At 42.3% G+C, this 27,807-nt stretch overlaps 1 protein-coding gene across 1 annotated transcript in view; it reads right to left on the bottom strand.

Annotated features, from left to right (window-relative positions):
• Positions 1 to 27,807, bottom strand: part of LOC126455500 (cytochrome P450 4c3) — a 295,097-nt gene that overhangs the window by 159,715 nt on the left and 107,575 nt on the right. The window contains exons 6-7 of the mRNA XM_050091254.1: positions 13,088 to 13,214; positions 4,503 to 4,581 (exon numbers count right to left, since the gene is read on the bottom strand). Of these exons, the coding sequence (XP_049947211.1) occupies positions 4,503 to 4,581; positions 13,088 to 13,214 (206 nt within the window). The remainder of the gene's footprint in view (positions 1 to 4,502; positions 4,582 to 13,087; positions 13,215 to 27,807) is intronic.

The raw sequence follows: 27,807 nt of genomic DNA, 5'->3' as shown, positions 1-27,807 counted from the left end.
CTCTTCTGCATGTGCACACAGTGCAATTGTGGTACACGCAACTGCTGCGGTTAATAACAACTTCTTGTTGTCAGACATCTTGAACTTTGATGAAAAATATGATGAAAGTGTAATACCCATTCTAGCACTACGTCAAAGATCTTTGTCAAATATATTTGACAGAATATTTGATTACATCTTTGATCAAATCTTTGACAAAGAAATTTGATAGTGTAATACCGGCCTTAAGAGCTAAATTTGAAAACTGTTGTCGTACCCGCATGGTTAAAGTATCTCTGTGCATAGGAAAATGGTGCTATCCAAAACCGACGGCGACACAACTGCGGTGTACCATGGGCCACAGATGACAGGGGTGAATGACGGCTGTGCAGATGTACGCGGGTGAACAGACGTGCCCTTGTTGAGCAACAGACCGCCCAGGTGAACCAAGGGGCTGCAAAGAGTGTCTCCTCAACGACCTTTCAGCGAACGTTGCGGCGTCCGGACCTTCGCAGCAGGTACCTGCTGCATGCTCCCATGCTGACTGCTGTCCATCGGCGATGAAGGCTGGATTTGCACGTCACTACCGCAACTGGACACCCATTAAGTGGCGACAGGTGGTCTTTGGAGATGAAACACGTTTTATGTTCCATAGGATAGATGCCGCTGGCGTGTATGCCGTGAAACGTCTAAAACCAGACACGCTGCAACCAGGAGGAAGCGTTATGGTCTGGGGAATGTTTTCGTGGCATTCACTGGGTGATTCTACATCTACATCTACATTTATACTCCGCAAGCCACCCAACGGTGTGTGGTGTAGGGCACTTTTCCAGTCGCGTATGGTTCGCGGGAAGAACGACTGTCTGAAAGCCTCCGTGCGCGCTCGAATCTAATTTTACATTCGTGATCTCCTCGGGAGGTATAAGTAGGGGGAAGCAATATATTCGATACCTCATCCAGAAACGCACCCTCTCGAAACTTGGCGAGCAAGCTACACCGCGATGCAGAGCGCCTCTCTTGCAGAGTCTGCCACTTGAGTTTGCAAAACATCTGCGTTACGCTATCACGATTACCAAATAACCCTGTGACGAAACGCGCCGCTCGTCTTTGGATCTTCTCTATCTCCTCCGTCAAGCCGATCTGGTACGGATCCCACACTGATGAGCAATACTCAAGTGTAGGTCGAACGAGTGTTTTGCAAGCCACCTCCTTTGTTGATGGACTACATTTTCTAAGGACTCTCCCAATGAATCTCAACCTGGTACCCGCCTTACCAACAATTAATTTTATTTGATCATTCCACTTCAAATCGTTCCGCACGCATACTCCCAGATATTTTACAGACGTATCTGCTACCAGTGTTTGTTCCGCTATCATATAATCGTACAATAAAGCACCCTTCTTTCTATGTATTCGCAATACATTACATTTGTCTACGTTAAGGGTCAGTTGCCACTCCTTGCACCAAGTGCCTATCCGCTGCAGATCTTCCTGCATTTCGCTACAATTTTCTAATGCTGCAACTTCTCTGTATACTACAGCGTCATCCGCGAAAAGCCGCATGGAGCTTCCGACACTATCTACTAGGTCATTTATATATATTGTGAAAAGCAATGGTCCCATAACACTCCTCTGTGGCACGCCAGAGGTTACTTTAACGTCTGTAGACGTCTCTCCATTGATAACAACGTGCTGTGTTCTGTTTGCAAAAAACTCTTCAATCCAGCCACACAGCTGGTCTGATATTCCGTAGGCTCTTACTTTGTTTATCAGGCGACAGTGCGGAACTGTATCGAACGTCTTCCGGAAGTAAAGGAAAATAGCATCTACCTGGGAGCCCGTATCTAATATTTTCTGGGTCTCATGAACAAATAAAGCGAGTTGGGTCTCACACGATCCCTGTTTCCGGAATCCATGTTGATTCCTACAGAGTAGATTCTGGGTTTCCAAAAACGACATGATACGCGAGCAAAAAACATGTTCTAAAATTCTACAACAGATCGACGTAAGAGATATAGGTCTATAGTTTTGCGCATCTGCTCGACGACCCTTCTTGAAGAGTGGGACTACCTGTGCTCTTTTCCAATCATTTCGAACCTTCCGTTCTCTAGAGACTTGCGGTACACGGCTGTAGGAAGACAACAGATCGACACTATTCTTGGGGACCATGTGCACCCCGACATGCAGTTTGTTTTTCTTCAGTACGATGGCATCTACCAGCAGGATAATGTAACGCGTCACATATCTCGCAATGTACGAGCGTGGTTTGAAGAGCACCAGGATGAGTTTAACGTACTCCCTGGCCTCCAAACTCCTCAGAGTTAAATCTGATCGAGAATCTGTGGGACCTCTTCCATCGGGCTGTTCACGCCATGGATCCACAACCGATAATCCCAGGGCAGCTGGCCACGGCAATGGACTCGGTATGGCTCCACGTACCTGTCAGTACCTTCCAGAATCTCGGTGACTCGCTTCCTGTACGTTTCGCGCTAGTGGTTATTTAAGCTTTTGGCAGGTGGTCGCATTAATGAGACTGGTTGTTGTTGTTGTGGTCTTCAGTCCTGAGACTGGTTTGATGCAGCTCTCCATGCTACTCTATCCTGTGCAAGCTTCTTCATCTCCCAGTACCTACTGCAGCCTACATCCTTCTGAATCTGCTGAGTGTATTCATCTCTTGGTCTCCCTCTACGATTTTTACCCTCCACCCTGCTCTCCAATACCAAATTGGTGATCCCTTGATGCCTCAGAACATGTCCTACCAACCGATCCCTTCTTCTGGTCAAGTTGTGCCACAAACATCTCTTCTCCCCAATACTATTCAATACTTCCTCATTAGTTATGTGATCTACCCATCTAATCTTCAGCATTCTTCTGTAGCACCACATTTCGAAAGCTTCTATTCTCTTCTTGTCCAAACTATTTATCGTCCATGTTTCACTTCCATACATGGCTACACTCCATACAAATACTTTCAGAAATGACTTCCTGACACTTAAATCTATACTCGATGTTAACAAACTTCTCTTCTTCAGAAACTCTTTCCTTGCCATTGCCAGTCTACATTTTATATCCATTCTACTTCGACCATTATCAGTTATTTTGCTCCCCAAATGGCAAAACTCATCTACTACTATAAGTGTCTCATTTCCTAATCTAATTCCCTCAGCATCGCCCGACTTAATTCGACTACATTCCATTATCTTCGTTGTGTGCAAGTGGTGCCCCATAACACGTAAACTGGAAGAAAGTTTGCAAAGAGTGAGTCAGTGATTTTGGTCCAGCGTGCTTTTTGTCGACGTTTGGCACCGATCTGCTTGCGCCCAAAAACATTCGTCGTTGGTATCGCCAATTTGAAGATGGTTCAAATGGCTCTGAGCACTATGGGACTCAACTGCTGTGGTCATAAGTCCCCTAGAACTTAGAACTACTTAAACCTAACTAACCTAAGGACACCACACACATCCATGCTCGAGGCAGGATTCGAACCTGCGACCGTAGCAGTCGCACGGTTCCGGACTGCGCGCCTAGAACCGCGAGACCACCGCGGCCGGCGCAATTTGAAGAAACAGAATGCTTGTGCAGTAGTAAGTATCCAGGCAGCTTGAACGGAGTACACGACAGTCTACTCACCGCGCAAGCAGAGAACCGGCAATGCTTCATACGACTCTCTGGAGAGTTTTAGGGCGTCGTTTGGCCTATAAACCATGCAGACTACAATTAGTGTAAGCTCTTCGGGTTGGTGAAAAAAGGACATGTCGACTTTAGCAATGCTCTGCTAGAGAACACGGAAGTAAATACATTTTTACCTCGGTTACCGCACGATATTACTGAACACGAAAGAGACTCACCTAAAGTGAATATTTTTTGTGTCATTTGCCATAGGTAAGGCTTCTTTGTTTTAGGAAAACACGATGACTGGAATGAGCTATCTTCAAATGCCGCAGAATCGGCTTTTCCACAACTTCAGAAGGATTCCGATGACTTAATTTCCAACAGGATGGAGCTCCATCACACTGGCACAAAAACGTACTCTGCCTCAACGCTGGATGGGGTGCATGACACCCGAGACACTGCCCTGCATTCTTGGCCTCCAAGATCACTGGACGTGACCCCATGCGATTTTTTTCTTGTGGGTATATGTGACGGAAAGTGTGTTCGTCTCCCCTTTACCTCGTGACATAGAAGAAGTGAAGAACAGAATAACAGCCGCCGTAACTTTTGTAAAAGCGGATACATTATGTAAATGTTATGCTGAATTTAGCTATCGTCTAGAAGTTGTTCGTGGTGGAGCTGGTGGGCACAGAGAGTATTTATAATAATAGCTAAAACTTTAAGATTTTGTGAGTATTTTGCAATGCAACACGTGTTTCTAGTATGTTTTTATCATCAAATATGGAGCCTTGTTACCACTCGTTCTTTTTGAAACATCCTGTATTATGGAATAGAATCCTGTGTTTGTCAACGGAAGTAAGCTAATGCATCATCCTTATGGAAGTAACTAGGTGGCTAGGGAGAGCACTCACCTAACTCGGAGTCATTGTCTTCGCCGCTCTTCTGTCTTTCTTTTTGAAGGCGTATCTCCTCCTTCCTCTCCATTATCACCTGAAACAAAGTATTTCCGGATCACACTCGAGTTTTTAAATTATACAACATAACTGTCATCATCTTTTGCGCCAGTTCGAAACAGGTAATTTTGTTCTTTCCCGGAAATCTGGCACATTCTATGCAACAAATTCACGTAGGATTATAATAGTAATGTATTTTCTTTTGTGGAAAAGCTTCCAAAACAGGAGTTTCATTGCCCAGATCGCAGTTGATACATATCCTGATTAATAGTTTTAGCAAAGTTATACTGACGCCTTCAGATTGTTAGGTATGCGTAGCACATTGCCATCCGGCCACTGAAAACATGGAGGTAAACCACAGAAAAGACACTCCCATGCAAAAAAAAGTACACTGAAATAAATGCCACAACTATATAAGGAAGGCACGGAGATGTCAAATGCATCAGATAGAGCGCATCTACTGCTGTTAAATGTGTATATGTTGACAACCGGCTCCGTACATCCGGAAAGTTGTCAAAAGAACTACATAAAACTACAGAGTGTCACCAGGTGGCAGCAGTCTCGTGCATAATAACAATTTCTTTTGTGTTCTAGTGATATGTACCAGTTAAGCAAGAAACCACGTGCATTTTTGGCCGGTACCCACAACAGTTGCACCTCGTCATCCCGTTAGCTGGAGACCTCTGTGCAATAACAATTTGATGCAATAAAGAATGAAGGAGACTGCATACAATGATGCTGCTGCCATATGGTAATAAAGTAGATACCTAATCAGCGAGATGTGATAAGAAACGGATAGCAGGAAATACTAATCCTTAGAGACACAAAAGAATGTACGGTGAAAGGGAAGCTCTCCGGTGAGAAAAAACAACAAAAGTTGAAGCTATGATAAACAGATCGCTAGGATATTGTAAGTAGGCTGTTTAGGTTTGACGGACACACGTCCATATCGTCCGCTCACAAAATTCTGCCATCTCTCTCCCCACATCCACCATTGCTGGCGGCTCACCTCCAACTGCGCAACGCTACGCGCTGTTCACATCCAACTGCCCAACACTACAATAGCAAATATTCCAACAATGCCAACCAGGCACAGATTGCACACAGCACAGTCAGTGATTTTCATACAGACCGCTATGTGGCGTTACCAACATAAAAAGGATGGAGCGTACAACACCTCCACCGACTACTTATCACTGATTGCCGAGATAAATGAGAAATGAAAATACCGAGGTGAAGCAGACACAAAAAATAACACGCAACAAGACAAAGTAACAAAGAAGAAGTAGTCGAAAGCCTGGTGTGTCAAATTCAAAGTCAGTGGAGCCATAGGCAGCAAAATCACTACTCATGCAATGTACCGGATTTCCTTTTTGCTCCCTAGCGGCACTACCATTGTCCAAGAATTTTTATAGGAATAGATGAACAGTTTATTTTTATGCACACATACAATAAATGTTACTGTCGTGGTTCGCTGCAGACAGTTATAAACGTGTTACTGTGTATCATGGTAGCGGGAAACACACGAGAATAACGTGGAAAATAAGCTGAAAATAAAGGAAGATAAAGAAGGAAGGAAGGAAGATTAACATTTAACGTCTTGTCAACGACCAGGTCATTAAAGGCGGAGTACAAGCACGGCTAGTGAGAGAAGAATGCTCACATTCAGAGAAATTGTGTTGATGATAGTCAAGCGTTTAATACCAAATAAATTAATAGGATACGGAACAGATCCGCTGTGGTACACAAAACAGGTCAGAACATTGCTAAAGAAGCAACGAAACGATCATGCCAAATTTTAAAGAACGCAAGATCTCAAAGGTTGCCGGCGGATGCTCCGAATCTTATCGGTGACTTCCGTGCGAGATGCTTTTAATGGTTCCCAAGAGGAAATTTTGGCTCTAAATTTGACAGAAAATACAAATAGATTATGATCGCATGTATAGTATACCACCGGGAAGACTCAATCAGTACCTTCACTGTGTTGCAGCAATGTGATGTTAACAGCGACAGCACAATCAAAGTGGAGTTAGTAAACATGGTTTTCCAAAATTCTATCACAAAGTAAGATGCAGTAAGTGTTCCAGATTCAAGGAGAGTTGCCAAGCCTACCGAGGTGGTCGAGCGGTTCTAGGCGCTACAGTCTGGAACCGCGCAACCGCTACGGTCGCAGGTTCGAGTCCTGCCTCGGGCGTGGATGTGTGTGATGTCCTTAGGTTAGTTAGGTTTAAGTAGTTCTGAATTCTAGGGGACTGATGACCTCAGAAGTTAAGTGCCATAGTGCTCAGAGCCATTTGAACCATTTTTTAGAGTTGCCAACACGAGTAATTTGGAAGTAGACACCTTCGTGTAGCGAAGCAACCTGTCATTTAATAAAGGCAAGCCTTCCGGTGCATACTGTAAACCAGTCAGGTTCCTTTCAGAGTAAGTTGATGAAATAGTTCCATTTTTAGCAGTCAAGTGCAACCTCTCGCTCAGCAAAAGACATGCAGCTAAAGAATGGAAAGCGGCACAAGTCACACCAATGTACAAGAAAAGAAACGTACGTAATCCACTGAATTATAGACCCATATCGTTGACAAGATTTGTTGTAGGATTTTGGAACGTATCCTGTGTTCCAGCATAATGAAATATTTCGAAGCAAACAATGTATTTACACATAACCAGTACTTATTCAGAAAGTATCTACCACGCGAAACGATGCTGGCTCTTTATTCGCACGAAGTAATGTGTGCCATCGACAGAGGATTTCAGGTTATAGCCATAGTCACAAATTTCTAGAAAGGTTTTGACACCGTTCCTTACAAGCGTCTCCTAATCAAATTGTATGCCTATACAGTATCGTCTAAGCAGTGCGACTTGATTTGTGGTTTTCTGTCGCAGTCCGTAGTAGTTTACAGGAAATCATTTAGTGAAACCAAAGTTATGTGGTAGGATTCCCAAAGAAAACGTTAGAGGAGAATCTGAGCAGCTTTCTTAGATTGTTTTTGAAGAAGTCCTCGTTCACTATATAACAAAGTCATCAGAAGATCAAAACGAATTACAAAATTATTTGGACAAGATATCTGCACGACACGAAAAGTGACTGTTAACCCTGAACAACAAAAAGTGTGAAGTTTTCCTCGTGCTAGTTTGTCTGTGAAGTGCATACTTCGGAGAATACTGTGTTGGGAGGACAACAACTAAACGTGCATAATAAGTACCGCGTGCAGGCAGTAGGGCCAAATGATTTTGAATCCAGAATTCAGTTATACCAGTGGATTATCCTGCGCGGTATAGTAGTGTCAGCTGAGACCTCTTTCAACCGTAATGGTGTCTTCAAGCGCCGCAATAGCTATGTCTGTTATGATGAAAATTGTTACGCTTTCGTCAGTAAAAAATTGAATATTCTTTTCTGAAAACGGGTTCTTTAAATAAAGGTACTCAATTTAAGATCCTCTATTATCTATATAAATTTGACCCTAGTGGCCTACATCACCCAGTATATTACCTGGAACTCGTAAAGCTGAGGCTTCGTACATTACTGACTGTAGTAGACCTGTCTTATTCTTGTAGTCTCAGACGATAAAAAATGAGTTTTAGTGTCCAAATCAACGATGATTTAGTTAGCTATTGAATAGTTTTGAAAGTGAAACAGTCTCAAAGACAGAAGGACTTGCTAAGATGTATCAGGTACCGATTCACTTGAGGAAAGCTACAGTTCCTCTAGACAAGAGATTTGTTAGAAGATACGTGTACGGCCTATACTGGAATATTGCTGAAACATGTGGGATTCGTGCTAGGTCAGAGTAAGAGAGGACATAAGGAGTATACAGGGTGGTCCATGGATAGTGACCGGGCCAAATATCTCACGAAATAACAGCGCTGCCAAAGGTCAAACGGATATCAACAGCGTTTTTTTAAAATAGGAACGCCCATTTTTTATTACATATTCGTGTAGTACGTTAAAGAAATATGAATGTTTTAGTTGGACCACTTTTTTCGCTTTGTGATAGATACGAATACGTAATAAAAAATGGGGGTTCCTATTTAAAAAGACGCAGTTGATATCCGTTTGACCTATGGCAGCGCCATCTAGCGAGCCAACCATAGCGCCATCTGGTTTCCCCCCTTCAAGCTAGACAAGTTTCGTTCTTTGTAGTTTTTTCGTTTGATGCTTATTTCGTGAGATATTTGGCCCGGTCACGATCAATGGACCACCCTGTATAAAAGAAAGTGCGAGGGTGTAATGCTTGTCTGCCTCGGAATTCGGGGATCAGGAAATCTTGAAAAATCTGACTGGTAGTATGACCAACACCTCGCAAAAACCAGCTTACAAACGTGGCTTTAGTACAGAACCTATGGATATTCTTCAACACCATACATGTACTTCTCGTATGGACCGTCAATAGAAATTTAGACTAATAACATTTTGCATAGAAGTATACGAGAGCAAGCAGCCACTCTTAACGGTATGGAACGGAAAGAAATGTACATCCTATTGTACCAAAAAGTGCTCTCTGCCACATAGTACGGAGTATAGCAGTATACGCGGAGAACAAGAAGAGTATGAACCATAAACTGCTAGCATCGACTACCTTGCAGACGAATGAACCGTTGGTTTTAACGACATATGAACACGTTAAGCTTACGAAAGTTCAGAGGGATAGTTAAACTCGTTTCTCTTACGACTAATTCCCTTGGCTTTCAACAGCAATACCGCCGCATGTTAGTCACCTTGCGCTTGCAGCTGTAAGTGAACGCAAGGTCAGGCAGTAATCGCTGGAACAAGAAGCGCGGTTGTGAACTCTCCGTCCACTGCGTCGGCCAGAGTACTGCACATCTGTCGTAACGTGTTTTCTTTTCTTACGTATTTTGTCTCAAGGTAAATGACTTCGTGTGAGTGAAAGGGCAGACGAAACTCTTGTGGAGCCTGTTTCTTTAAGGCGTTCCGTATTTTCGCTACAGTTTCACACTAAGCGTTCCGTTGTACTGTATTAGAGTCGAAACCAGATTTTGTTTGGTTGTCAAAACAGATGGAAGTCAGATGAACAGAATAGATGCTCCGGCATTTTAGCAAACATCAGCTTTTTACATTGTCAAGGCGTCTTCATGGGCGGACGCATAGTTCTGAAGAAAGATTTTTTTTTCTTTTCTCACGATTTTCTTTCACCGAGCTGGTTACAGTATTTGGGTAACATTCATTGGTTAGTTTTTTAGCCCTGATAAGGCAATCAACAAGAAGATCACAGAAAACACTGGCTGTAATCTTTTCAGCTTCCACCCACGGCTCTGAATGTTGCTTCGTCTCTCATGAGAAGCAGTCTCACTCATTGCAAAATATCACGCATAGAACCAGTTTGTTTTTTAAATATTCTAAACAGTGGTGAGAAATACGTTTCTGTATTTGCTTTTTGTCGCCAGTCAACAGATATGCACCCGTCTTACGCAATGCTTTCTCAGAGTTAATTCAGCATTTAACATTTATCCTACTCGTTCGTCTCAAATGCCTATACGTTTTATCACCAAGTCTCCAATTCAACAGTGTACACTTTCTCAACTTTTCCATCTGTAATTGCAGTTTTGGATTGGTTTTTACTTGAGTAAATTTCGGTAAACGAAAAACACGAATGATTTAACCAACCATATCATAACTACTTCAACATGGCAATGAACCGTACTGAAGTAATAACTTCATCAGGGTATGTTTTTATAGTTTCTTGATCAGGTCAAAACCCACGTAACAGGACTACTTGAACACACAACAGCAACAAAACTATTTCGCAGCTCTAGTTAACATTTGATTCACGTTAGTGTGTAACGTGCACCACCAAAATAAAAACAAAATTTTCGTAACATCAAAGCTATCAGTTTCACAGCCCGAGAAGTACCTGCAGTGTCCTCACACTGATGGTCATGCCATGATTCGTTTTCTGTTGTTAGAATGACTACTGAATGGCACAGGATGCCATTTCATAGGCCCTGCGTTGGTGGATTACGTCAATGTTGTTGCCAGCTGATGCCAATCTTTTATTAATGATGCCTCCTGGACCACAATTTATGGGTTCCTCCAGGTGACCGATTTAAAAAAAAATAAAGTTCAGATTTTTCCCGTAAATCTACTGCTTTGATGCGGCCTGCAACGATTTCCTGGCCAATATATTGGGATATTACAGGCACGATCATTCGAAGCAAAAAAGTCCAGTAAACATGGGCTCCAAAATGCATACCTTAAGAGCTACGAGCACTTCACCTTCGATACTGTGAAACAAATCTCTTCTACTGTTAGCTCTTTGCTTTTCGGATTTCAAGAGGTCGTGCTATGGACCAAAATAAGAAAAAAATGCCCAGTAAACATGGCCTCTAAAGTGCATACCTTAAGAACTATGAGATCTTCGCTACTGTGAAACACATTTCGTTTACTGAACACGTGTTCATAGCTGTTAAAGGTATGTATTCTGGGCCCCAATTTTACTAGAAAGTTTTGCTTCGAGTGATCGTTCCTGCTATATCCATGAATATTGCCCGTTCCTCCCTGGATACCCTAAATACTCCAGTCTCTGTTTCCCCCTACATTTTTCATCCTTTACGGCTTTCTCTACTAGCACGGAAGTTATTCTCTGTTGTCTTATTCAAGTCCTTACCATCCTGCTCACTCTTCTATTCAGTTTTTACCGCCTATTTCTTTCCTCGCCGCATTCGGCAGGACGACGGTTCAATCCCGCGTCCGGCCATCCTGATTTAGGTTTTCCGTGATTTCCCGAGATCACTCCAAGCGAATGCCGGGATGGTTCCTTTGAAAGGGCACGGCCGCCTTACTTCCCCATCCTTCCCCAATCCGACCTTGTGCTCCGTCTCTAATGACCTCGTTGTCGACGGGACGTTAAACATCAATATCCTCCTCCTCCTCTTTCCTCGCCGATTCCGACAAGGTTTTCCTAATTTTTTATCAGTCCACTTAAATTTCAACGTCCTTTTCTAACAGACATCTTAAACGCTTCGTTTTTCTTCTTTTCTAGTTTTTCCACAGCCTATCTTTCGCTTCCAAACAATTCCGTGACCCAAGCGTACATATTTAGAAATATGGGACCAAACTGCTGAGGTCATCGGTCCCAAGGCTTACACACTACTTAATCTAACTTACGCTAAGGACAACACACACACCCATGCCCGAGGGAGGACTCGAACGTCCGACTGGGAGAGCCGCGCGAACCGTGGCAAGACGCCCTTTGACCGTGCGGCTACACCGCGCGGCGGAAAATTATTCCTCAGAGTAATACCTGAGTTTCCACACTAGTACACTTCTTCTAACGACGAATACTCTATTTACCTACGGTAGTTTTCTTGTTGTCTTCTTCTTGTTTCATGACTGACGATTTATTTTGCTCCTCTTCACTTCCTCCATTACGAGGTCCCTGCTTTTGAGGTTAGGTTTGTCGCCATTCTTATTTCTGATGCTTTTCAGTACTGCCTTCTTTCTGTGGTTTACTCTCAATCCATATTCTGTGATCAGTAGACCGATCATTCCATTAAACGTGTACTGTAATTCTTCCTTACTTTTACAGAGCCTAGAAATATCTTCAGCGAAACATATCATTGATATCCTTTCACGCAAAGTTTTTGTTCCCACTTCTGAACATTTCTTTTATTTCCTTCATTGCTTCTCCGATATACTGGTTGAACAGTAGAGGAGACAGAGACTGGACCCCCGCCTTATGTCTTTTTTAACCCGAGTACTTCTCTCTTTGCCTTATTCCCTCACGGGCCTTGTACATTTTGCGTATTACCATCTTTCCCTGTAACGTACACCTATTTTTCTGAGTATTTCAAATAATTAGAACCACTTCACGTTGTCGAATGTTTTTTCTCTGTAGACAAATCGTGTGAAAGTGTGTTACTGCTATTATCGACATAATAATTACCTTTCTGGAGCATGTATCCTAACGTCCAACTTATCGTCGTGTAATGAACGCTCATTTTTCATTTCTGTTCTTTTGTATATCATTTTCGTCTGTAACTTGTATTAACGAGCGAGCGGTCATGCTAATTGTATGGTAATTCTTTCATCCGTCTGCCCTTATCATCTTCGAAACTGCGCGATTGATAGTATTCCGGAAGTCTGTTGGTATGTCGCTATTATCATATGTCGTATACGCTAACTTGTGTTTAATTTCCACTTCTCCCAATGATTTTAATAATTCCGTAAGAATCTACATGTCACTTCTATCTCGTCGTGTAGTAGACGTTAAAAATTAAACTTCCTTCTTGCTTCGTCTTGGTGTTTTTCATCTCAGATCTGAAGTCTTGTGGAAGTTTACCGGAAAAGCTTGTTTAATACGTAAATTAACTCCTCATCCGTGTGGATCGAAAACTGTATCAAGTCTTCCGCAAAGAAAGTTGATAGGAAGAAGTGAACAACATAATTGTAGTTATTTCCGGATTCGTGGATCATGTGTAATAGCTCGAAGATTTAATTCAGCATTTGCAAATCTGAACGGGATAGTTCAGGTGTACATACGGTAGAACTGAATAAGTTACGCAAAAGTTCTACCTGACTCCCTTACCTTATTGGAGAAACCGTGAAGAATTTCGATACATTTCTCGTGCTTCTTATATAAAGACGTCAGCCTGAAGATCCAGTCTGGCTGTAGCCACATCTTAGCTTGTCTGCTCTGCACAATAGACCCAATCCTGTAAAAAAAGAAGGATCTGTTACATATTTATCTGTATTGTAAATGCCACTATATTAGTAACACGCCTGCAACGGCGAGTTTCAGTTATGAAAAATTAATTATTTGCAAAAGAAAACGGGTGCATTTATAACGACGCGGTTTCGAGACATCAGTGCTTTCAGATTTCCGGTAATTTTTTTTGCTTGTAAGTTCACAGAAGTGTGGAAACAAAAATTAGCTTGTTTTAATCCTTTTTTGGAGTAGTTGTTAACATGTAGTTTAATTAAGTTTCAATGTATTTCTAGCACACATGCTCAGCTTTATGCGTGCTAGACTATACGAAACGTTATTATCCACGATAAATGTTGAAAACTAAATTGAGGTAATACATAATGAATAGAAATCTATTCAGATGGCTCAGATAGCTCTGAGCACTACGGAACTTAACATCTGTGGTCATCAGTCCCCTAGAACTTAGAACTACTTAAACCTAACTAACCTAAGGACATCACACACGTCGATGCCCGAGGCAGGATTCGAACCTGCGACCGTAACGGTTGCGCGGTTCCAGACTGAAGCGCCTAGAACCGCTCGGCCACTTCGGCCGGCTAGAAATTATTACCGCAGTAGTAGGAAAGCATTGCTCTGTCAGATGTAAAACAGCGGGTATGGCCGACTGGCTGAACTCTTATGTTCGTTACTAAACGAAGTGACGGCGATGGGATACTCCACAGTGGTCTACTGACAGCGCCCTAGTGAAGCTGGTTTGCCATTTTCTTCCCTAGACCCATGGTTGATATGTCAGGTATAATTTTGCCCTGAAGACTGCGATATAATTCTACTGAATCCTCCACTCTTTTCGTAAATCACAGATTGATTGCTAGCATTCGAATTACGCCCAACTGATTGTTTCAGAAGGAAGGACCTTCGTTCATCATAAAATCAAATTTTGCATTATAGAAGCTGGTTCTGACGCAACGTAACCAACAACACTTTCGGTCACAATATAAAATTTCTTGAAAATGTCTGTTCCTTTTCATATCAAGCTTTTTACTTATATGTGCTTCATCAGCTTTCTTCATGTGATTCAAGTTTTCGGATTTGGTTTCCGTTTTACACAGAATCCCCTGCATTAATAACATTTACCGGCAGCTAGAACCACCTCTTACTCCTCTTATTCGCAGTGACAGGCTTTGTGAGGGATAGTTTTCATGGAGTATGCCATAACGAATAAGACCGCTTCAATCTTTATTTATGGTCCAGTTACGACTAATTTCGCGGCGTTACAGCCACATCTTCTGGGATACATATTTATTTCATATTTTATTCCAAACGATAACCAGTAGATGACCCAACATTCTTTGTTCAACTGTGATGAAAATGTTTAAACGTCAAGGGTCGGTAGTCCAATTTCAAATAGAGTAGAATTCAGGGAACATCATCCCGATACAGGAAATCTAAGGCTTAACCTCGTCGTGACAACAATAGGTCAGCACTGACCACCTAGGCGAACTGAACTGAGCCGACGCTGATCTGAAGAAGTGGCTCAAACGCCGCGAAACTAGTTGGATCAGAAAAAAAGATTTATCATACAGTTGCAGCAGGCGTCTTCATCACGGTACAATCCTACAGCTGTGAATGCCCACAATAAAATCTTGTTTCCATGGAGTACTCCCCAAAACTTATTTTTTGGATTAGTTCTTTGAAACGCATTCTGAAAGAACTGACGTATCACAGTCGACAGTCGATGTACGATGTAGAAATACAGCGATACAGTTAATGTGTTTCAATTGAGAGACGATGATGCAATTAGTATTAATTAATTGCAACATCGATAACTCGCGAAACACTTTGACTTGGTTTTGTTCGTAACTTCTCAAGCCAAAGTATTTCGTACGTGTAAAGAGCAATCAAATGAAAACGACATATATGGAAAAAAGCAAGTCAGCTATTTATTATTTTAAAAGTAGTCGCCATAACTGGTAATAGGGGACGGCGGGGCAAGACGGGGAGATGGGGTAAGACGGGGAAGGGCTATAAGCTACAGTTAGAGTGCTGCCATCTGTGGATAGCTACGTCAACATCAATACACAGGTCTCAGTGTGTTGACATTGCTGAACCTTAATTTCGCAGCGGTTTCCGCAAGCTTTGCAAGGTACGTACAATTGTTATACTGATTTGCAATGTTTTACACCTTTCGAGGTCCTAAAACATGTGTTTCATGAACATTTGTCCAGACTGTATATATAGCACTGAATAGTACGTCTTATCAACAGTAAACTGCTGTGTCAATAGTCAATGTTCACTAAATAGTGTTCATGTAGGCGTAACATAACCTGACAGCATGGTAGGGGGTAAGACGGTGTGGGGTAAGATGGGGAGCTTCCCCGTCATGCCCCTACTATTTATCCAACCATTTCGTTCTTATCGTCTCATGTGTTTACCTCGCTGCGGGTTTTGAACACGTAAATTATACGTTGAAGTTTATTCTGCAAAGCCTTCACTCATTCAGCTACAATGTCCACAGCAGTGAACGGGTTTCGGAAAACAGGCATTTGGCCTGTAAACAGAAATGTGTTTCGGGAAAGTGATTACCTTCCCTGTTCAATTACAGACATTAATCAAGCTCGCACATCTGAAGCTACAGAAACAGAAGACCAAATACCAGAGATGCTGTCAAGACGTAAAACACGTGAACAATTAACAACTGATGATCAAGCCTCTGTTTCGCCTAACTTTCAGGTTACCAGCCCTGAAATGGTGTTAGCTATTCCAAAGGTGGATAAAAGAAACCAAAAGGAAACCATCTAACAGGCGTGGAAAACCCATTGTTTTAACCGAATCTCCTGATAGGAGTGAACTATCTGAAGAAATTAAACGAAAAGGAGTCGCCAAACGTGCTGCATGTAAACGAAAACTCTTCTCAAAGGCGTTTAATAAACCTGGGATACCGCCAAAAGGACATTATGACAACGAAAAAGTGACGAACGTTACTGACGTCTTAACCACCCCTTCATGCTCAAGGGATAATAAACTGAGGTCGAATGACAAGGAGGAAGAGAGTGAAGAATGTTTGTACTGCTATGACGTCTCTGAAGGAGGAGGCTGGATACGGTGTATTAGCTGCGTACACCGGGCACACGACACTTGTGCAGGGATAGAAAGTGATGATGACGAGGCTGTCCACACTTGTGTACTATGTGAAAGTAAGAGGCCTAAATAAAACCTAATACCTGAGTGTACAATTCGCAAAATCATGTTTCGAAACCTTATCGTCACATGATTTCGTTATTCCAGTCCTTATTTAAGCTGTAGAGATGAATTCATGCTAGTTCCCCATCTTACCCCGCATATGGTGCAAGACGGAGAATTGGTAGTTTATGTTTCAAATCGAGATATTTCTAACTAAATGTAACAAGTTTGCAAGTTTCTTTGCATGCTATTGTAATTCAATGGTTAAGTAAACAAATGATAATCAAACCTATTTGAATTTGTTTATTTTTGACCCTTTTGTAAGGGTTTAAAGTTAGCTTCCCCATCTTGCCCCGCCTTCCCCTACATTTATTCCCCAGTGTGACAAGACGGTCGACGCCTTCATGGAAAAATGTTTGCTGTTGGCCACGGAACCATCATTGTAACCACGCGAGCACCTCTTCGTCTTCAAGTCTCCAAAAATATGAAAATCGGATGGGAAGAGATCAGGGCTGTATGGAGGATCTGTACCCAAAGAGGCTTCTGCGGGGCCCGCCCACATTTTGGCAAGGTTGTTTCAAGTACGCTGCAGCCACCTCTCGCCACTCAGTAGAGTCCAGTTGTGGTATTGGCCTGCAAGTTCCACCCTTCGTCGCTGATGAACAGCAGTCAGCATGGGAGCATGCAGCAGGTGCCTGCTGCGGAGGTCCACACGCTGTAACGTTCGCTGAACGGTCGTTAAGGAGATACTCTTGGTAACCCCTTGGGTCATCTGGGGGGTCAGTTGCTCAACAGTTTCTTGTCTCCAGAACGAGATTTTCACTCTGCAGCGGAGTGTGCGCTGATATGAAACTTCCTGGCAGATTAAAATTGTGTACCGGACCGAGACTCGAACTCGGGACCTTTGCCAGGAAGTTTCATATCAGCGCACACTCCGCTGCAGAGTGAAAATCTCATTCCGGAAACATTCCCCAGGCTGTGGCTAAGCCATGTCTCCGCAATATCCTTTCTTTCAGGAGTGCTAGTTCTGCAAGGTTCGCAGGAGAGCTTCTGTTAAGTTTGTAAGGTAGGAGACGAGATACTGGCAGAAGTAAAGCTGTGAGGAAGGGGCGTGAGTCGTGCTTGGGTAGCTCAGTTGTTAGAGCACTTGCCTGCGAAAGGCAAAGGTCCCGAGTTCGAGTCTCGGTCCGGCAAACAGTTTTAATCTGCCAGGAAGTTTCAGTTTCTTGTCTATTCGACCGTACATATCTCCGCAACCGTCGTTCAATCCCGCCATCTATGGCCCGCCTCGGCACCGGTTGTGTATAGCGCATTTTGCTATGCACAGTATGCTTTAACCACGACGACATGCGGACAATTTAAGAACTTAGTTGTTTCGGAAATGTTTCCAGCCTTCACTGATCACGCCCTTATGGACGTCAGGTAAGTCGCTCAGCTCCCGCTTTACAACGAATCCAATGTTTTCCGCGTCCCCCAGACACGCTTTACGTACTCTCCACTATAATGGCTGCCATTTGTCGTCTATGAGAGGTTATTTCGCGTCAACGTTGAACATAGGCGGCATTCACATTAAAGTGACTGGAGCGTGTTATACTGTCTATTCGTCCGTAAGCTGGTTGGTTGGTTGGTTTGGGGAAGGAGACCAGACAGCGTGGTCATCGGTCTCATCGGATTAGGGAAGGATTGGGAAGGAAGTCGGCCGTGCCCTTTCAGAGGAACCATCCCGGCATTTGCCTGGAGTGATTTAGGGAAATCACGGAAAACCTAAATCAGGATGGCCGGACGTGGGATTGAACCGTCGTCCTCCCGAATGCGAGTCCAGTGTCTAACCACTGCGCCACCCCGCTCGGTCGTCCGTAAGTTTTATGGAGGAATGTACAGAGGTAGATCTCAGCATGTCTATTATGCATGCTTGTGAAGTTATGAAAGATTATAGAAATGAACTAGAAATATGAAAACTCCTGCCATTTAGCCTCATCCTCTCGAACATTACCAGATGAGCGCCTAAGGCAGTTACCCTCAAACAACAGACGAGTCACCGTCAACAGTGTCACATACCGTCATTGTATAAGGCATTGCTGGCAGGACAGGACTAAGCCCGAATTACGGAGCCACGCCCCGAAAACCGCGAACTGTACGTCCAAACTCCAATGGTGAAATATTTTTACACCACCGAGATTCTAACTGACTTTATTTCGATCGACAGCCAACTGCTTGGGAAATGGAGACACGTTAACAAATACTTAACAAGTGTACTTTGTATGTGTTCTATTTACATATTTTCAACAACTTGTTGAAGTTCATAATATTTCTGATTACGTCGTCTCATAAATTGTTTGTTCACGAGCAGATAGTTGCATTTAGTTAATAGTAGCTTTCTACATATTCATTAAACTAAAGGTTACTAGTAGGGCTATAGCTAGGCATGTCTACTGAGTGTTGCCAATGAGTCTACTGCAATAAACCGACGGAACCGCGAGACTGCTACGGTCGCAGGTTCGAATCCTCCCTTGGGCATGGTTGTGTGTGATGTCCTTACGTTAGTTAGGTTTCAGTAGTTCTAAGTTCTAGGGGACTGATGACCTCAGATGTTAAGTCCCATAGTGCTCAGAGCCAATACACCGACGGAAAATACTGCGAGTCCATCTGCATCCCCATCCTTGGGTCTGACGGAAAATCATTTACTGCAGTATAGCGACGGAAAATACTGAGAGTCCTTCTGCATCTCCATCCATGTTCTGACGGAAAATCATAGGTCAAACTCCTACTACCCTTATCGCTGTTTGCTAGACGACCTTACAAGCCTATGAGAAATGTGAGTCTTGCCTCACTGTTTGTGGCTATCAGATGATGCAGTGTTTTGGGAAGAGGCCAACGTTAGCTTAGACGAAAGTGGGTGGCTGTGTCAGATGTTTACAGAGGTTTCCCACTTGACCGCTGTAATGATGCATCGGAGATACTGTTTCGACTGGAATCATTCTAAGACTTCACGTATCCAAGACGATTTCATCACTGGTCAGTTAATCTTCGTGAATAGGAGAGTTGACATTTGATCTTCTGTGCGACCATAGGACATAACGAATCTCCTTGAACGTGCACTGTCTGGAAACAGTACCATCACTAACATTCGTCCATAAGCGCTTTTTGATGTGTTCTATGATTTAAGTAACTGTTCCTTGATGGAACATAAATTTTTTAAGGAAAACTTATTAATAAATTCCGTCGAATGTTTCTGTAGCTTTTTTATATTATGCCAATATACATTTTGAAGTCTCAGCTTCATCATCTAGGCTTTCTGTTGTTATCTAAGAATATTCATTGTGACGTCAACATACAAGAAACGAGTATCTGTGTTAAACACAAAATAAATTCACAAAATTCGCAGACTCGCGCTTCTTGAACCGAGAATCGAACCCCGAAACCTTGTTTTTCCAGGACAATGCTCTTAACGGCTGAACTGTCCAGAGAAAGAGAGAGAGAGAGAGAGAGAGAGAAGCAACTTAAAACACTTAGTAAAAGCAAGTCTTCCGTTCCAGATTGTATACCTCTTAGGTTCCTTTCAGTGAATGCTGATGCAATAGCTCCATACTTAACAATCATTTACAACCGCTCGCTCGACGGAAGATCAGTACCAAAAGAGTACAAAGTTGCAGAGGTCACGCCAGTATTCAAGAAAGGCAACAGGAGTAATCCTCTAAATTACAGGCCATATCACTGACTCGTCTAGTAAAGTCATCAGAAGAGCAACACCAATTGCAAAACGATTTAGGTTAGATACCTGTATGGAGTGAAAATTGGCAATTGGCCCTATGTAATGAAAAGAGTGAGGTCATCCACATGAGTGCTGAAAGGAATTCGTTAATTAAGCGATAAATCAATCTAATCTAAAGGCCGTAAGTTCAACAAAATACCTACGAATTATAATTACGAACAAATTAAATTGGAAAGAACACATAGAAAATGTTGTGGGGAAGACCAACCAAAGACTGTGTTTCATTGTCAGAACACCTAGAAGATACAACAGATCTTCTAAATAGATTGTCTATGCTATGCTTGTCCATCCTCTTTTGGAATGCTATTGCGCGGTGTGGGATCCTTACCAGATAGGATTGACGATGTACGTCGAGAAAGTTCAAAGAAGGGCAGCACGACTTGTATCATCGAGAAAAAGGGGAGAGAGTGTCATGGACACGATAAAGGATTTGAGGTGGACAGCATTAAAATAAAGGCATTCCTCGTCGCGGCGGGATCTGCTCACGAAATTTTAATCACCAACTTTCTCCTGCGAAAATATTTCGTTGACATCGACTTACGTAGAGAGAAACGATCATCATAATCAAATAAGGGAAATCAGAGCTTGTACGGAAAGATACAGGTGTTCGTTTTTTCCGTGCGCTACTCGAAAGTGGAATTGGAGAATTATTGTGAAGGTGGTTCGATGAACCCTTTGCCAGGCAGTTAAGTGTGATTGCAGGGTAGCCATGTAGATTTGGATGTAGATGTAGACAGGGCAGAGTGTGGCTTCTGAGTCGCGCCTAGTTATCTCAGCTGGTAACAGCAATGCACATGAAAAGCGACGTTTTGGGTTGGAGTCCCAGGGCGGCATATTGTTTTAAGCTATCAGTACGTTTCAAAACAACGTGTCCGCAGCTCGTGGTCGTGCAGTAGCGTTCTCTCTTCCCGCGCCCGGGTTCCCGGGTTCGATTCCCGGCGGGGTCAGGGATTTTCTCTGCCTCGTGATGACTGGGTGTTGTGTGATGTCCTTAGGTTACTTAGGTTTAAGTAGTTCTAAGTTCTAGGGGACTGATGACCATAGATGTTAAGTCCCATAGTGCTCAGAGCCAAAACAACGTACACACAGCTGTAGAGTGAAACATTACTTCCTCTAATAAGTCTAAGCGTTGCAGATTTTATATAGGTGAATGCAAAATGTTTTAGTGTTTAAGAAGCTTCAGTAGTCTGAAATATTCGGCCATTCTCTAGTGAGATACTTCTGCATATCAAAACGAAACAAGCAACCTACAGTATAAGCTGACAAATCTATTTAATTATGTGACCTATTCGAAGTGTTTCGGAATGATAGAAGTTAATTTTTCTCTCTCATTATGTTAAATACCACAACAATCATTTCTTTTTTTCTAATTCACATTTACAACTGATTTGTATTCTTTCTTTTTTTTCAGCCCAAAGAGTTTCAGCTGGATTGAGCCCTGGAATCGGCGGAGTGTAATCAGCCACTTTGGGATTGTCAGACAGTAGCTAATGCTTCGTGTTTTCGCTCAGTACCCCGATAAAATTCAAACGCTTGTATTTTCTCTCTCCCATACTACATAGTTTTTAAAATGCTGAGATTTTCTTTCTGGTACCGTCGTTGCTGTCACTTATCCGTCTCACCGATCAACATACAATCCACATCTTGATGTTGCCACCGGCTGCATTTGACGCTACAGCGTGTATTTCTGAAGACCACTTGTTGCTTCGATTGTCCCTACAGTTATGTCTTTTCATTACAATCACATCGTTTCATAAGGATTCGCGTTCATGAACGCCCTTTCTAGTAAAATGGTGCCCCTATTTACATAGTTTTCGAGCAGCATCATTCTAGCAAATTTACGCCCGTAGTATTCTTCTATACTGGTTTCAATGGTTATCAAGGGATGGATTCTTTCACCTTGATGTAGAGACATTCTGCTGGTTGCTTGAGGGTGCTGTTGGGATTTATCGTGCAAACGGATGGTTGTTTCTCACGAAGAATCAGTTTCCTCCGTCGCATTTTTTTGAAAGTGATTTCTGTCAGTAGCTTATCTTAAATGGTCGTGTCGTATTACCCTTTAAGGTACCTAATACTCTAAGAACGATGCTAATTTACCAGGCAAACATTTTTGTGTGTTGCTAGAAATGAAGTCAGCAGCAGAACATCGCAACCCAGAATAAAAATTAAAATACGTTATCTGAAGTATTTGCCCACGAAATTATGAAAAACGTGGCCTCATCCATTCCTAAAGTAATTCACACCTATAGTTCCCATATGAAGTACGGTATAAACAACATTTATGTAACACCATTTATATAATGTTTTGGGAACAAGTACTACATAAGCAAGAACAAGTACTACATAAGCAAGAAATATTTGACGAACCACTGAATATTCCAAGTTTTCAGTATGATACAACGATGTTTCACGAAACTAGTTGTAGTCAAGAAATGGAAGGAATGACCAGAATGTTACCTTATAACTTAATTATTAATCTCAATCTCAGAAATAACAAGAATCCTGATGGCCGGTTTCGCGCGCTCATACACACACACAGACAAACACACACACACACACACACACACACACACGCACACACACCCTTACCACTAGGGTAAAGCACCATTAAACAATTTTGCCTGTATTTGCCCCGCGGTTGCAATGTTGAATATATATTTGTATATCATTGTGTTATGATTTCCTAACAAATTTTTTTACGCTAGCGGTAATTCTGTTCACAGTCACTGTAGTAAATAAGATGACAAATGGGCGGAAAGATCCTGGAAGCAGCAACTTTCATTAAATATCAGGGAATATGCATATGGAGCGATTGCAAGTGGAGCGACCACGTAAAACTAATCGTACAAAAAGGAAGATGCCAAACTGACAAGGAGACAGCGCCTAGTCGTCATTACCGGTTTCATCCACATTTATGGTATGCGCAGTGCTTAGTCAGATATAAAAGTGACAGAACTGGGGGCTCCAGATGGCCAAGCGTTTTAAAAAAAGCTAAATTTTTGGCGTTGGTCGGGCGACGCCATTTATGTTACCGATTTCTCCAAACAGCGGTTGACGCAGTGGAATGAGTGTAGAAATGTAATACGAGTGTCCTGGGGTCGATTCCCTATGCGGAAAGCATTATTTTTAATTTTTTGTTATTTACACTGCAGATAAACTGAAATAAAGCTCAATATACTGTCTTTATTAGTATCTTCATCAATGACCTGTACAGGAAAGACAAAACAGAATTTTGGATTGCAAATAATTACCAAGAAAGGTTTGTACTCACACTACCCGCGAGTGCCATGCAATCGAGTTTCCAGCTAGGGATAGTAATTAAAGCGTATGGGATTTCGTACTCCTTAAGTTTAATTTCGACCTTCGACCAGGCCGCGGTAGCTGCACGTTAACAATAGATTCCCCTGTTTTTACGATCAATATCACACCAGCACGCGTAAATCATCAACGGTAAAATAGTAACCGAGTCTAATATTGTATACGAAATTCTCGTGTAGGTCTTACAATGCTTTCCTGGAAAATATTTGTAATCCCAATTTTCCTTTACTTTTGCTTTTAATGTCTTAAATGAAAATATTAATAAATACAGTATATTGAGCACTAGTTCGGTTTATTTGCAGTATCAGAAACATAAAAAAGGAAAATAAAAATAAAATTCCCTCCCAGGGACTCGACCCCACCCTCTACAGATTATCATACTGAAGTTTATCCGTTGCGCCAAATTCAACCTTTAAACAAAGCTAACAGAAACGGCCCATCGCTAGCCCGACCCGAGCCGAAAATGCATTTCTTTTGAACTCTTGGGCATCTGGAGCTCCAACTCCTGTCACTTCCATATCTGGCCAAATCTGGATGAAGTCGGTGAGGACTAGTAGTTGTGAAATTCATTGGGAAAGTCCTCAAGAAATATATTGTTCATCCACGAAAGAGGTAGCTTACAAGGACCTCACTCTGTCTGCAAGTGAAACAGGAAAGGAAATGAGCAGTGGTGGTACAAGGAACCCTCCGCTATGTTACACACGGTGGGTGGTGGCTTCCCGAGTATGCATGCAGATGGAGCTGTAGATACACGAATATTGCTAATCAGACTGGGACCTGTACAAGACTGAATTGATAGAAGAAATAGAGAAGACCCAAATACGAGCAACGCGTTTGGTTTCGTTTAGTAAGCGTGAAAGCAACACGGAGATGATCATCCAACTCAAATGGCACACGTTACAAGTGAGGCGGTGTGCTTTGCAATGTGTGGTTTACTGTTAATATTCTGTGAGTGTGCATTTTTAGAAGAGTCAACCTGCGTATTGCTTCCTCCTACGAATACTGCGCGAAGAGACAGTGAAGGTCTTTAGAGCTCACATGTAGACTTACCCACAGTCGCTCTTCCCGCATACCATTTGTGACTCGGACAATAAAGGGGGCGAGTGACACTGGTACATAGAGTACACATCGACAATCACAATAATGTGGCTTGCAGAGTATGGACGTAAATGTAATTGTAACTTGTGATCACAAGGGATATCGGTTGATGATAGGGCTAGTGTCTTCCTCTGCGCACATTTGCTCTGGGTAGATTCAGTCCATTTTGATCAGTGATGGTGCTTTCTAAGCTTTCTGTATCGGGCGAGGTTGCGCAGTGGCATGACAGTGCACTCGTATTTGAGGGAACGACATTTTCACTGTTTAGCACATGTCCAGTTTACGTAAACAGATGTGCTATTGTGTACTGTGTGTGCGTGTTGCTTGTGTGTTTTTGTGATCTACCAAGTATCTGTGAGCGATATTCTAGCAGAATGCAAAGTAGACAACAAAACACGACTATCATAGAGCAAACCTTGACAACCACGACCTCCAAAGTAACTATCAGAGCCCTCTGAAATTCGCACAGGTGTCCGACAAGGCGATGACCTCTCACCTCTCCTTTTCAATCTAGTGTTAGATGAGGTAATAAACGAATGGGAAACATCACAACAGGGGATAACCTTAGGAAACCTACAGATTAAATGCCTGGCTTTTGCAGACGATTTGGCGATTGTCACGAAAGGTATAAACGAAACAAAAGACGCTATTGAAAAACTACACGAAATCGCTTCCAAAACTGGACTACAGATCTATTACGAAAAGACACAGTTTGTGAGCACAAAGAAAATCTCATCTCTGAAAACAAAGTACGGCACGATTTACAAAACGGCAAACTTCAAATACCTCGGTGAAACACTACAAATGAGCGGACATAACAGAGACTCAAACGAAGAAAGGAAAACTAAACTGGACAAGGCATACCAAGTAGTGTGGAATCATTACAACAAGAAGTCTATCTCACAAAAAGCCAAATTACGCCACTACGACACGGTAGTGCTCCCCGAGGCACTGTATGCAGCAGAGACCACACTAATCCTAGGACATACACGTATCAGACAACTAGATCTAGTAGAACGAAAAATACTTAGGAAAATATTTGGCGCAACTAACAACAGTGGAATATGGATCAAGAAACCTACAGAGGAACTATACAAACATACGGAGACAATCACAGAAAAGATTAGAAAACGCAGACTACAATTCTAAGGACACCTATACAGAATGCCATCACACAGACTAACCAAACAGATCTTTGACTGGGTAATCACTAGAAACAACAAATGGGTGGCAGAGGTAAAAAAAGACCTGAACCAACTCAACATAACAGCAGACACAATTAACGACAGAATAATATTCAGAAACATCATTAAGAAAAGTAAACTACATGAGATACACTGTGACAAACGAACAGCCGTAAAATGGACCGAAGAACGCAAGCAAGATCACAGCCGGAAGATGAAAGAAACATGGGCAACCAAAAAGGCAATCACGATGAAGCCGAAGACACGAAGCCGACAAGAAGCATGGACAGAGGACCGGAAACAGAAGCACAGCGAGCGAATGAGGGAAGTTTTGGCAGCAAGGAAGGCAGCAAAAGGTATTGGCCATATAGTTTAGTCCAACTGCCCTCTTTAAGGGCAAAAAACCAATTATGTATATATGGTGTATCATAATTAATGGTGTAAATGCATACATTTGAAAGTACACGATACTAGAAACAAAAAATTCTCAGTATACATAGGGTCGAAAATGCGTACCTGAAGACCTAAGAGCAATTTTTCGTCTTCGATACTGCGAAGCAAATCTCTTCTACTGAAAGCTCTTTGCTTTCCATATTTTGGGAACTGGGAATGTGGACCAAAACAAGAAAACAGTCCAGTAAACATGTGCTCTAAAATGCATACCTTAAGAGCTATGTGCACGTGTTCATCTTCACTACTTGGAAACATAACTCTTCTAATGAACAATTGCTCATAACTTTTAAGGCATGCATTTTAAAGCAAATATTTACTGGACTTTCTTTCTTGTTTTGGTCCATATTACTACTTCCCTAAGAGTGGAAAGCAAAGAGCTTGCAGTAGAAGAGATTTGCTTCACAGTATCGAAGATGAAAACTTGCTCGTAGCTCTAATGGTATGGATTTTCGACCCCATGTCTACTGAGACGTTTTTCTTCTAGTATCGTGTGCTTTCAACTGTATGCGCTTACGCTCTTATATATATATATATATATATATATATATATATATATATATATATATATATATATATATATATGTGTGTGTGTGTGTGTGTGTGTGTGTGTGCTGATATTTGTCCACATGATAACTTGGTGCGAGTTCCGACGTACAATGAACCCGATTCAAAACAAAAAGGTTTTTAAGATCTGAAGATGACAGCAAACTCTGCCGAAACCAGTTGTCTTAACAAAGAAATATTTTATGCGTTCTAGGCTGTTGAATGTTTTTAGCAGGCAGTTACAATCGACCTCTAATCGACCAAATTTAGATACTCCATGGTTTCCCATAACTCGCTTAAGACAAATGTTCCTTTGAAAAGGACGCGGTCGATTTCACCAATCCAAGCTTATCAGTGGGATGTTAAATCACAATCTTCGTTTATTCTTTCAAATGAATGGTTCAAATGGCTCTGAGCACTATGGGACTTAACTTCTGAGGTCATCAGTCCCCTAGAACGTGAAACTACTTAAACCTAACTAACCTACGTACATCACACACATCCAAGCCCGAGGCAGGATTCGAACCTGCGACCGTAGCGGTCGCGCGGTTCCAGACTGTAGCGCCTAGAACCGCTCGGCCACTCCGGCCGGCTCAAACGAATGGAAGCGGAACATTGTCACGAGAAACATCCTGTGATACACGCTTCAATCATTCCACACCGTCCCCTTTACTGGTATGTGATTCTCATTTAGACGTTAAGCTTGGCTCCCCATTCGTACTCTTCAAGAGGCGTAGGCTAAGTGCTGACACTGCATTCGAACTACTCCATTTTCTCCTTCTCTGATCATCTCCAACACGAACACAACACTACTCTCCACATTCGGCATTACAGTCCTCTATACTTAAAACATACACTTACGCACACATCTCTTACACTGATGTGACAAAAGTCATGGGATAGCAACATGTACATGTTCAGATGGCGGTTGTATGGCGTACAAAATTGGAAATTTGTGGTACGTTCTATGGCACCAAACTGCTGAGGTCATCGGTCCCTAGGCTTACACATTACTTAATCTAACTTAACCTAAATTACGCTAAGGACAATAC

This window comes from Schistocerca serialis, chromosome 1 (genome assembly GCF_023864345.2).
Source record: "Schistocerca serialis cubense isolate TAMUIC-IGC-003099 chromosome 1, iqSchSeri2.2, whole genome shotgun sequence".
NCBI lineage: Eukaryota > Metazoa > Arthropoda > Insecta > Orthoptera > Acrididae > Schistocerca > Schistocerca serialis.
The sequence above is the reverse complement of the archived record's forward strand: the minus strand, read 5'-3'. Positions and strand labels throughout refer to the sequence as shown.